Source organism: Podarcis raffonei, chromosome 17, assembly GCF_027172205.1.
Source record: "Podarcis raffonei isolate rPodRaf1 chromosome 17, rPodRaf1.pri, whole genome shotgun sequence".
Classification (NCBI taxonomy): Eukaryota; Metazoa; Chordata; class Lepidosauria; order Squamata; family Lacertidae; genus Podarcis; species Podarcis raffonei.
This window is the reverse complement of record NC_070618.1, coordinates 2281848-2293795: the sequence shown is the minus strand read 5'-3', so window position 1 is coordinate 2293795 and position 11948 is coordinate 2281848. Positions and strand designations below refer to the sequence as shown.

General features: G+C 45.9%; 2 protein-coding genes across 5 annotated transcripts in view; one reads left to right on the top strand and one right to left on the bottom strand.

Annotated features, from left to right (window-relative positions):
* Nucleotides 1-3633, top strand: part of SPAG17 (sperm associated antigen 17) — an 82509-nt gene extending 78876 nt beyond the window's left edge. For 2 of the 3 annotated variants that reach the window (XM_053372030.1, XM_053372028.1), the window contains 3 exons: nucleotides 482-626; nucleotides 1929-2066; nucleotides 3311-3633. In XM_053372030.1, coding sequence (XP_053228005.1) covers nucleotides 482-626; nucleotides 1929-2065 — 282 coding nt within the window. In that variant the 3' untranslated portion in view covers nucleotide 2066; nucleotides 3311-3633. The remainder of the gene's footprint in view (nucleotides 1-481; nucleotides 627-1928; nucleotides 2067-3310) is intronic. The other variant, XM_053372029.1, reaches the window with a different exon arrangement.
* The window catches only part of WDR3 (WD repeat domain 3), a 33765-nt gene that overhangs the window by 166 nt on the left and 21651 nt on the right, over nucleotides 1-11948 (bottom strand). Inside the window, exons 23-27 of one of the 2 annotated variants that reach the window (XM_053372031.1) lie at nucleotides 11768-11815; nucleotides 11352-11395; nucleotides 8856-8984; nucleotides 7158-7251; nucleotides 4830-5475 (exon numbers count right to left, since the gene is read on the bottom strand). In XM_053372031.1, coding sequence (XP_053228006.1) covers nucleotides 5320-5475; nucleotides 7158-7251; nucleotides 8856-8984; nucleotides 11352-11395; nucleotides 11768-11815 — 471 coding nt within the window. In that variant the 3' untranslated portion in view covers nucleotides 4830-5319. Of the gene's footprint in view, nucleotides 1-4829; nucleotides 5476-7157; nucleotides 7252-8855; nucleotides 8985-11351; nucleotides 11396-11767; nucleotides 11816-11948 lie in introns of those variants that run through there. The other variant, XM_053372032.1, reaches the window with a different exon arrangement.

Here is an 11948-nt window from a genome sequence, read left to right as displayed (position 1 = left end):
GCTAAGCCAAAAGACATTCCAATTGTCTGATCTAAGGACAGTTCTCAGAATAATTTATCCAAAGGGGCTTCCGGTATGATACTGCCCATTCTTCTACAGCAAACAGTGTAGAGCACACATCCTTCTTTTTTTTTGAAAAGGTGCGTTTGAATTCTCTGCACACAGCTTGTTGCTCAGTAAGGCTGGTAAAGAGGATTCTGTTGGCGATGTAACATTCATGCATCTTGCTATGAGACGGCACCATCTTGAACGTTGTAGGCGAGGTTCTCCCATTCCTCATCCATTGTCCCCCTGGTCCTTGTTCACTTTTTGGTAAAACAAACAGCCCTCAATGTGAGTCCAACTAATCTGGGGTACTTTCAGCTTCATCCTTTTTTTTTTTTTTTTTACTGTTAGTTTCTGGTGTCCTCCTGCATGATGTGAGAAAAACCATTCATGAGGAGGTTCAGCGTTGCTCAATTTTAATGATCTTTTTTTCTAGGTAGCTTCTGGGTTGCAAACAGAGCTGGAAGTCGATATTTATGCTATGGCTATTGGAGTAGAAGGCAGTGAGGGAGCAGGTGAAGTTTCCCATCGGATCGAAATTTACACAGAAACGGAAACTCTCTTCCTACCTGTGGAAGCAAATATCCTTTATCGCTTTTCTGTGCAGGACAAACTGGTGGCCTTTACTGCACAGACGGCCACAGAACTGCCCCCCCCCCAAAAAAAACCGCACCCACACACTTGGAGCAAGTTACTTTATTTTGAAGACTTTGGAGTCCCTTAAAATACTTTTGGAGAGGGGTGTTTATTGTTGACATCTGTCTCTCTCGGGAGACAATGGGAAGTGTGTGCCTTTGGGGGTAAACTCCAACCCTTGGAGATGTTTACGCAACCCAAGTTGTTTCAAAATGTTGTTTTAATGTTTGGGAAGAGAAATTATATAAAGCTAAATGTTTAGAGCTTTTAACAGGGCCATCCTGTGGTCCCACTGCCCTTTCAGCCAGAAATGTTCTCCTTATCATTGGCTGGGCGTAGTTGGAATCCTATATGCTCTGAACAGCAGCTTTGAAAAAAACAGTATCAACTTAAGCTTAAATAACTCCAGGGAAGGAGAGTCTACCACCACTAGGGACAGTCTGTCCAACTGTCAAATGGCTTTTGATCTTCTTAGGGTTCTTCTGATGTTGTAAAGACGCTCTTTGTAAGGTTCTCCTGGAAATGACTCACAGTGATTTACAAACACAATAGAAAAGAAGAAAACCAATGACAGGAACAGCAGAAATCTCCACCCTTCCAACTCCCTCCCATTAGTTCTGGTCCTGCCTTCTGGAACAAGAGAGAACACATCTGCTCCATCTTCTGTGTGGCAGCCTTTCAGATATTTGAAGGTCACTGTCATATGCTTGCTTAGTAAACTCCTAGATACCAATGAGGAATAGGGCGGCACCTCTGCCCCTTCCACCATTTGTAGGAACTTGGGAAGCTGCTGATCATTGAAGCTGGTAAGAGTTTGGAGAGAACCCAACTTCATATCCCAGATGTGAGCTAAACTCTACTTAAATAACATCAGCTCTTGTCTCCTGAATCACCCTGCTCCCATAGGTTCATTAACTATGAACCCTGAAATTTGGAATCGCCTTTAAAGCTTTGACAAAGTTTTGCAACGAATGTATCAATTACTCAGCTTGGAGGAAGCTGCAAAACTATGGCACAAGTTTGCAGGGGATCCCAAATTTGGGGGTTCATGGTTAATGAAGCTTGCTCCCATCTCTGTTCTTTACTAGTTTCACAATGCTTTTTTTTGTCACCAGAAGTGGAATGCCAGCTGGAACCTAATGGCCAAAGCAGTCCTCTGCCGGTTAGAAGAGATGCTCTTTATATAGATTAACAGAGCACACACAAGTGCTTCACAAAGCAACATCCATCCTTAACATGCCTTTCACCAGTCTTAACAAGCAACATCTATGACAGCAGACCCCCCAACTATCCTCAAGGGGGGAAGGCTTCTACCACTCAGCTGGTTTCAGAAAGTCCAACCTCTCATTTTAGAGTTATACTACCCCACAAGCTACCTGGTTAACGTAAGTAATTTAACTGCATTTAAGTGCGGAAACTCCGTTTGAACAGTATGTACTTTCTGATAACTGGTTCCTACTACACTGTGCAGACCTCAATGCATCTTCCAAAATAGAAGATCCTGAAATGTATAACTCACTGGCTTCCTTGCCAATTGTATGGAGGCCACCGGCATTGGTGTCATAGTCCAAAATAGTTTCATAGCATTGCCTACCTCACCATTAAGACAACAGGTCAAGGATTACTGGTATAGCAATAATTTGAGAGATTGGAGTAGGAGAGGACCGGAACGGCTTTAGCTGAGGTTGCATCCACTCTGGAAACAAGTGGAAGATAAATCTATTACCCCTTTTCTCCCTGCCAGGGCTCCTACACTGAACCCTTGTGGTTGAGGAGGAACTGCTGTCGACACTTCTTGCTGCATTTGACTCCTGAAGCAGATTTTGCTGGTCTGCTATGGATCAATTGCAGCGTCCCCCTCTAAATTAGGGGTGAGCAACCATTTTGTTCCCAAGCAACAGTGGATGAGTGCTCAGGGGCCATATGCCAGTGACCTGCGCATATGCACACAGGGCTTTCAAAGCAGGGAGAGAATAATAATAATAATAATTTTTTATTTATACCCCGTCCATCTGGCTGGGTTTCCCCAGCCACTCTGGGTGGCTTCCAACAAAATATTAAAATACAGTAGTCCAAACATTAAAAGCTTCCCTAAACAGGGCTGCCTTCAGATGTCTTCTGGTAGTAGTTGTTCTCTTTGACATCTGGTGGGAGGGCATGCCACAGGGCGGGTGCCACTACCGAGAAGGCCCTCTGCCTGGTTCCCTGTAACTTGGCTTCTCGCAGGGAGGGAACTGCCAGAAGGCCCTTGGCGCTGGACCTCACCTACTGCAGCATGATTTATGGGGGGAGGCCCACACCATGGCTCTCCCGGAGTGCCTTTGCTCCCTGTCACATCCACACTTCCCTCTGCCTGCCAGTTGCTTGGTAGGCTGGGAGAGATGCAGTTTACATTCAGAGAGGGATGGCTCTGTCTCAGCATGCTGCCCTAAAGCTTTTTGGCAAGCTGAGAGAAATGTGATTTGTTTCTGAAGTGGGGAGGGGAGCACTAGGTAAAATTCAGCAAGGGGATGAATTCAGTGGCAGGAGGGTGACTTGGCCACATGGAGGTTATCCACAAGTGCTCTTAAGATTAGTGAAATAAGCACAAAAAGGCAGTTTTTGAAATTTTCAGTTTTCTTGGTTTCAGACTCGTTTCTCAGTGGGCGAATTTTCTCCTTAGTGATCAAACTGTCACATTACCCTGCGCTGGAATGTCAATGCTGCAACAAGAACTGCAACGAAGTTTTTAACACAGCCCGGCTATCTTTTAACTTCACATTGTTGCTGTTTTTCAAAACAGACCATGGCAGGCTTGGAATGGTGATTATAACATCACGACAGCCCTACAATGGTAAAATTATCTAGCAGCAATATCATCTTGATGTTTTTGAAGTATAAAAATTTCCCATCGATACTTATTAATATATATTTAGGCATCAACATTTAACAATAAAGTTTAGTTCCTCGTCATTGTGGTTCTCTGATTTGGACTTTGACAATATTTTATTTAACAGTGGAACTGGGAAATGAGCTTTCCACTCCATTTGTGCTACCACCAAGCAGTTTTACTGGAGAGAAATACCTATCCAGTCAGACTATTTACCAGATTCAGTTTCTGTTTTAAGACATGAAGCAATAGGATGGAGCAATTAAGAACCAAATGCTCCATGAAGGGAATCCCTGCCCATTCTTTTCCAGTAGGAAGAGGACTTTTCACTCTCAGGTTGACATTAGTGGGGTATACTGAGCGATGTCTCATTAATGCTTTTGTGGCTGATGGGGTACATGTATCTGTTAACTAAAGGTAGAAGACTTAAATGTAACTTGCAGTACAATCCTATATATCTACTTTGAAGTAAACCATCTTGAGTTCATTGGGGTTATCTATGAAATTCTATAAAAACTCCCATGTAAGTGTGTGCCTCCTTATTTAACCTCTGGTGGTGGTTTTTGAGTGCCCTAGCTTGGATAAAGAAATTGGCATGCAAAAGGAATTATCCTGCATTTCAAGTTTGTAGAAATGAGCTTCAAGCTTCTAAATTCTGCCATTCATCTCAGACTCACACACCATGCATGAATAACCTTCACCATCACAATCTAATGGACACTCAGAAAACCCCCTTGATATGCAACACAAGCCCCCATCCCCAGAAAGCTGTTTCACAGGCTGGCAACTCCTGAACTAAACCAAAGTGAGCCAAATGTGAGTAGTGGATAAGTTTGCTTCTGTGAACAAATTAATACAAACCTCTGCAGTTTATCCAAGAGCAGACAATGCAAAATGTCTTGAACACCTGAGACACACTGATATAAAGGGAGGGATATTACTTATTTGCCTTCGACCTTTCAGTCCTGTAGCCAATTTGGTTTAAGGCTAACACAATAATTTAGCTACTGGTTTGCATTTGAAATGTGGCTGTATTGGAGCATCTAAACAAGGTCTAAGCATCCCCTCTCAGAAAATGCATCACCACATTGCTTGATGGATACATTCAGTGAATAAGTACATGCACCATTTGAGAGCTTTTTAAACTTCTGTAACTCTTCAGTGAACTTTAGTTCAAAGGAAACAAGCTTAACCCAACAGATACAATGTATCAAAACATTTTCTCCTGTTTAAATGGCTTGAGAAACAACTATGAAGCTTAAATTACAAAGGAAGACGGTAGAATGAAAAGAAGTTTTAATTCTAGGGATTAGCTAAACAAGTACATTTTGGGAAAGGCTTCACTCAACACATCTGCACCAAATTTTGACGGTGGTGGTGGAGGAGGAATGCTGTTGAAAACTGGCAAAAATACTGGTCCATTTGAGTGAGGGCAGGGAGTACTGTCCTTATGATTTAGCCTTGGTGACGACTCATTCCGAAATCCAATTGGCTGTGTGATGTGAGGTCACTACGCTGATGGGCAGGAAGAGCAGTCTGTTTAAAAGGTGCCAAGGCCAAAGATCAGCGAAAGCAGCAGCTGCAACCACTGGTGAAATATAAGCTGGTGGGGGGGGGCAGTGTTTTGATCCTTCTCTGACCCCTCCCTTTTGATTTGTGAGTGACAATCTGACGCAGCTCGGGTTAGGCTTCCACAGAACCTCACACCCCTCTGTGCTGGAGACAACAAATCCGCATTCTCCTGGAGCAACAAATCCAAAATGCCCCAATTAGACCATTGCAAGAATCATCTTCTGTTTCTTCTTTCTCTTCCTTTTTTTCTCCTCAAATCGGTCAGTAGCATCAGCAAAAAAAGTCACTTCATCCTTGGCTTCTATTTCTTTCTTTAGGAACTGCAGGCCGGCCATATTAAATCCCAGCACATCCTATAGACAGAACATAAGTAGACCTACGTTAGAAGCAGGGAGAGGGCAGACGTGGAATGCTTTTGCCATCGCTTGCTAACTTCAGCGGTTCTTTCCCTACTGTTCTAATACCAAACTATGTCAGAGACAGCAGGCAGGATTCAGCTAATGAACCCTGTCAGCTGAAGTCCCTGCAAGGACTTCCATTTGTGTGATGAGGCTTCCCCTCTCCTCCTCCCCCCACAAAATTGGCTCGGGGGAAAAAGTGCATGGAAGGAGAGGGGGTCATTCTGTCTGGGAAGTCGAAAATCTTGCTCTGATAGAACCATCAGCATAGCACAGTGTTCATTTCCTCAGTAATCTTCACAACTACCCAATATATTCCAACTTTATCCTCCTTTAACTGCAGGTGGGCCCCTAAATCTGGAAAAAGTAATAGGCTAGCAAGGCTGAAGTGGGATTTCCCAGCTCACATGCTTAACCCTGCTTTGTTACATATGGGCAAAGAGATGCACATGTTACTGTCACAACGCAGATACCGTATTTTTCACACTATAGGATGCACCGGACCATGAGACGCACCTTGTTTTAGAGGGGGAGAACAAGAAAAAAAAAATTCTCCCCCTCTGCCCAGCGCCCCTTCAGCGAAGCAGCAGGAGAAACGGAGCCCCTTCCATTTCTCCTCCTGCTTGGCTGAAGGGGCGCTGCACAGCTCTCCCTCTCTGCTGAAGCCAGGAGAGTCTTGCTCTCCTGGAACCTGAAGCCTGCAGTGCATAGCGGGAACTTGCGCTGCTCTCCAAAGGCTTCAGGCGGCTATCTCTGAAGCCTGGAGAGCAAGAGGGATCAGTGTGCACCGACCCCTCTCACTCTCCAGGCTTCAGTGAAAGCAATGCGACGCCTCCGGAGCGCGGAGGGAACACTCCCTCTGCGCTTTGGAGGCTTCGCGTTGGTATCGCTGAAGCCAAGGAGCCTGCATTCGCTCCATAGGACGCACACACATTTCCCCTTAATTTTTGGAGGGGGGAAAGTACGTCCTATAGAGCGAAAAATACAGTACTCCTGAAACAGCCTTCACAACCAGTGCTTGCTAAAATTATTCATCCCAATCACATTGATAGTTTTTCTGTATTCCTGGCAGAGGGAAAGGTGTGGATTGCGATGGAAACCCAGTCTACAGCAGATACTTTCAATCAGGGTGGTCCTCACAACCACAATCGCAAGCCTCCCTGCTTCTCTCCATCTGAGCGAACCATGGAAGCAGTAGTTGTGCTAATGGTGTCCTGGGGAAATTCCTTGCAAACGTTCCAGCCAAGGCAAAGACCGCTTGCCAGGGAGGCCTTTTGCAGCAATGTCCCCAACACAACCATATGCTCCGACCCCATGATTAAGCTCATCACATTGCTAGCATAGCTGAACAGACCCAAGAAACTAAATAGGAAAATGATACAAGATTAATCTGTAATGATGCAATTATTATTATAATAATAAATATAAATCTCAAATACTAAGATTCATAATTAGAGGTTTATGGCACTGTATGTGCGATAACCAGAACTTACTTGCTGTCCCACGCCATTACTGACACCGGAAGAGGGATCAAGAGGCAGTGCGGCTTGGGCAAAGCAGATGGGCATCCAAAATTTGCACCCTTTACATACACTACCCATAGATTGTGTAAATTTCCCATAGGTGCACTTACTTACCCTCACTTGGCTGACTTTAGAGATGGTGGTTTTCTTCAGGTCCTCCATCACTTTAACAAGAAGTTGATTGGTTGTGATCCGTCCAAAGTGTATCCTAGGGATGGAGTGGGGAGGGAACCCAAAATTCACTGTCAGACTGCCAAGTTTTGGTTTCCAGACTAATCTACAGTGGTACCTCGGGTTAAGTACTTAATTCGTTCCAGAGGTCCGTTCTAAACCTGAAACTGTTCTTAACCTGAAGCACCACTTTAGCTAATGGGGCCTCCTGCTGCCGCCACGCTGCCGGAGCACGATTTCTGTTCTCATCTTGAAGCAAAGTTCTTAACCTGAAGCACTATTTCTGGGTTAGCGGAGTCTGTAACCTGAAGCATCTGTAACCTGAAGCGTCTGTAACCCGAGGTACCACTGTATGAGATCTACTCTTTTCTGGCCTCCTGGTTGATTAAGAGGTGCCCAGAGTGTCAGTGAGATGTTTCACACTCTTACAAAGGATCGACAAGATGACACCCTTCAATCTGAAGTGTTTCACATTGGTAAAGTAAAACAGAAAGTGGAGGGCAGTCCCTTTTCTATTGAATTGTCATGTTAATTAGGGGTGGTTTCATTGCTGCAGTGTTGGATCTCATTGTATTTGGTCATGGTAAAAAAACAGATCCCCCAAAGAGAAGAGATTAGGAGAAGCAACAAGGAGAGCACTGAGAGAAATAGGGTGGGGGGAGAAGCGAACAGACTCCCGCCCTCCCCAACAGGAGAGGAGGAAGCAAAGCAAGAACATACAACCAGAAAGGAAAAGGGGCTGAAACAATCACAGAGCCCCCCAGAGAGAAAGAACACACACTCTTTCCGTTTCTTTTTGGTCAGACCACTCTCCCCCCTCCTCTTTTCTCTCTCACTCTGCTTTCTACCTCGCCGCCAGGCTCAACCTACAAAACTAGACATCTGAAAGAGGAAGTGGGAGTGAGCAACATGTCTTCCATTTCCTTTCTCAACTCTGCAGTCTTCCAGGCAGAATTTGCTCCCTTCGCACTTCCAAAGAGAGGAGAAACTCCTGCAAAGTAGGCAGGAGAGGAGTGCAGAGGCTTCTTAGGGGTGCCAGGAGAGCTATTAACAGATGCTGTTGCACTCAGAGGCACCATGTTGTAGACGCCAGGTTAGATGATTAAGTGACATATCTGATGGAGAAATACAGAGCTTATGAAAGAGCCTTTAAGCTTTCTGGGCATTCTCCTAAGGCTATCACGATGCCTCAATTTGCAGGGGAGGAGGAAGAAAACGGAGAGGTAGCAGAGCAATTCACACTGAAGTCTGGTTTTGCCAAGACCAGACCTAAACGGAGACTATGATGTCTTCTCCCTATACAAGGGCTGAAACAGAATTAAGGAATGTGCTGCTGTTTGGCAACTCAGTTTACTGTCCAGCTGGAAATTACTATTTGAAATAAGCGATAGAGAAAGCCTCTTAAAAGACAACTCTCTCTGAGGGATTGAAGAGGCAATGGTTTGTCAACACTTGCCTATTAATGAAGTTAATGTCACTGGAAGCACTGAGAAAGCCTGTGCTTTAAGAGTAAAAGGAAGTCTCTATGGTACCATAGAGCTCATTCACCTTTTGGTCAGAACCATTCAAGGTGCAGGGCTAGACATGACCAGCTTCAAAGCCAGGAAGCTTCCCTGCACTCTTTTCAGCCGTGGGGTTTACCTGAGGAGGAACAGGAGAGCTCGGCATAGCAGTTCTACCTCTGAACCCAACTGGAGGTGTTGATTGAAGAGCTCAAGGAGGTCGGGCACATACGAAAAGGGCAGCACCAGCAGAGACTCTTCCAATTCACTGTGACGAAGAGAGGAGAGTAAGGCATCCTCCCACCCCAGGCGTCAAGTAGGGCTGGGCAATTTCAGGTTTCAGCATTTCAATGTATCGCCAGCTAAACATCGCAATACAATGATCCATCACGATGTTGAAAAGGAAGGAGCATTGGCCCAGGCCCTGCAAGGCACTCGGGTGAAACTGCCACCACTCCCACCGCCACCAGCACCCAGCACAAGGAGGAAGGAGACAGTCCGCCTCCTCAACCAGAGCAGGAAGGTAAGGTGTCGGCTGGCCAGCAAGCCCCACCTGCAATATACCTCTGGGTCAAAACACTATGGCAGTCTGACCCTCAAACTGATCCTGGATGAAGAAGAGAAGAGTTTGGACTTGATATCCCGCCTTTCACTCCCTTTAAGGAGTCTCAAAGTGGCTAACAATCTCCTTTTCCCTTCCTCCCCCACAACAAACACTCTGTGAGGTGAGTGGGGCTGAGAGACTTCAGAGAAGTGTGACTGGCCCAAGGTCACCCAGCAGCTGCATGTGGAGGAGCGGGGACGCGAACCCGGTTCACCAGATTACGAGTCCACCGCTCTTAACAACTACACCACACTGGCTCTCACACTGGATGATGTATCAATACATCGCCCAGGCCTAGCATCAAGCTATAATAGCAAGCCCTTATCAGTGGGGTGCCTCTAACACAGGGGGACCCAACTTTTCATACCAAGTGAGCCACAAGAGTACTTGACACTCAACCCATGGGCTGCACACTGCCATGCAGTGTCCTAGAGTCCTCCCACCTCCTTCCCAAAGCTGGGAAAGTGCCAACTAGGCTTTGGGAAGGAGTTGGGAGAACTTTAGGGTGCTGCCAGAGCCCTCATGCCTCCTTCTCAAAGTCCAGCACCTCACTTGCCTGGCTTTAGGGAGGTAGTGTGAGGGTTGGGGGGTTGTCAAATGTTTTCGAGGACTGCCCAAAATAAGGACTTGAGGGAGCTCTTGAACCATACGTTGGACCACCCTTCTCTAGCACAAAGGTGGCAGAGCAACAGCTTCCACCAAAGCAAAGCAAGGCTTTTTCAACAGTCGCTTGGCACTGTTACTGCCTGCTTTCCCAGGAAGGAACTTCATGTGACCGATCAGCAAAGCAGGGATCATCTGGATGGAATGAGGCTTAAATGTCAACTCTTGCAATTTCTAGCCATAGCTCTGCCAGGACACAAGCTTCCCGCCATTCCATAACAAGACTTGCTGCAGAAAGTTTGCTAACCGTTTTGCAAAGAAGTTGTAAGCAATGTTAAATACGCTCACAAGTGCCAACCTCACAGTGCCTGTTTCCCAGTGGGAAAGGACCATAGCTCAGTGGTAGATCCTTTGCTTTGCACACAGGTTCAGATCCTGGCAACTCTATGATTCCTGCCTGGATCCTGAAGAACTGCTGTTGCCAGTCAGGGCAGCCAGTACTGAGCTAAGTGAGTCAATGGTTGGACTAAGTGCTAGGCAGTTTCCTATGTTCCTAAAGCCTGCACATATGCCTGCCATCTCCAGTCAAAAGCACTCTGGTGGCAGAGTACTGGCTTTGGTCCTCACTACCATGCACTATCGGAGGGACACGGGTGGCGCTGTGGGTTAAACCACAGAGCCTAGGACTTGCCGATCAGAAGGTCAGTGGTTCGAATCCCCATGACGGGGTGAGCTCCCGTTGCTTGGTCCCTGCTCCTGCCAACCTAGCAGTTCGAAAGCACCTCAAAGTGCAAGTAGATAAATAGGTACCGCTCCAGCGGGAAGGTAAACGGTGTTTCCGTGCGCTGCTCTGGTTTGCCAGAAGCGGCTTAGTCATGCTGGCCACATGACCCGGAAGCTGTATGCCGGTTCCCTGGGCCAGTAAAGCGAGATGAGCGCTACAACCCCAGAGTCGGTCACGACTGGACCTAACGGTCAGGGGTCCCTTTATCTTTACCTTACCATGCACTATGAGCACTAAAGAACTTACGACCCCAATAGTCAAGGACTCTGTGTACTGTACATCTCCAGCACCTGCAGATCTTATATTCCAGATTCAATTACTCAGATTCAAATGCCTTCTCACAGCAAGCTGTGTCAACACATAAAATCATAGAACCGTAAAGCTGGAAGAACCTTGAGGGTCATCTGGTCCAACTCCCTACAATGCAGGAATCTCAACTAGATCATACATGACAGGTGGTCATCCAACCTCTGCTTAAAAACCTCCCAGGAAATAACTACTTTCATGTTTCATGAATGTGCATACATCCTATGCCCAGAGGACACACAACTTTGGTGTAACCATCTTATTCCAACCTCAGCTCCTCCTTCAGTCAAACCTATGAGCCCATTCACAATACTTTGAAGCAGCTTCCAGGTACTCACCTTGACTTGACCTTCTTGAGGACATCTAGTACGTAAGCAGAAGGCTGCAAGAAAAGGGCAAGAGTGGATTTCATTGCTAGCTGAAATTTCGTATGGAAAAATCTGTATCTCGCAACAATTTCTCTGGCTCTGTAAAGAACTCCCACCCCACATCCCACTCAGAGTGTTGAAAGGTTTGGCCTGCAAACCAATCTCAATGTCTGTTTCTTAAGACAATTATTTTTTATCGAAACAGTCAGCACCAGAATAATAGACTAAGTCAAACTAATCAAAACACACATACCCCAACCCATGACAACTCCCCACCTCCCCTCCATAGCACTGCACACCATCTGGAACACAAGAATGCCAGGAAAAGGCAGCTTAACATTCCACATGTCTCAAAATTCCAGAAAGCAGCCCCACACTTCACTTACCGAAATATTGCCATATGCCTGGAGAATAGGGTTTACTGGAAGAGGAACCTGCAGAAAGAAAGCAGGTTGCAAGTCAGGCACACGTATCTCTGCAGAAAAGTTTAAGTAATACTGTTATATTTATTTTATTGAAATGCGGGGGTTTTGCTATGTTATTACGTTTGCCCTTGTTTTGCTTTGT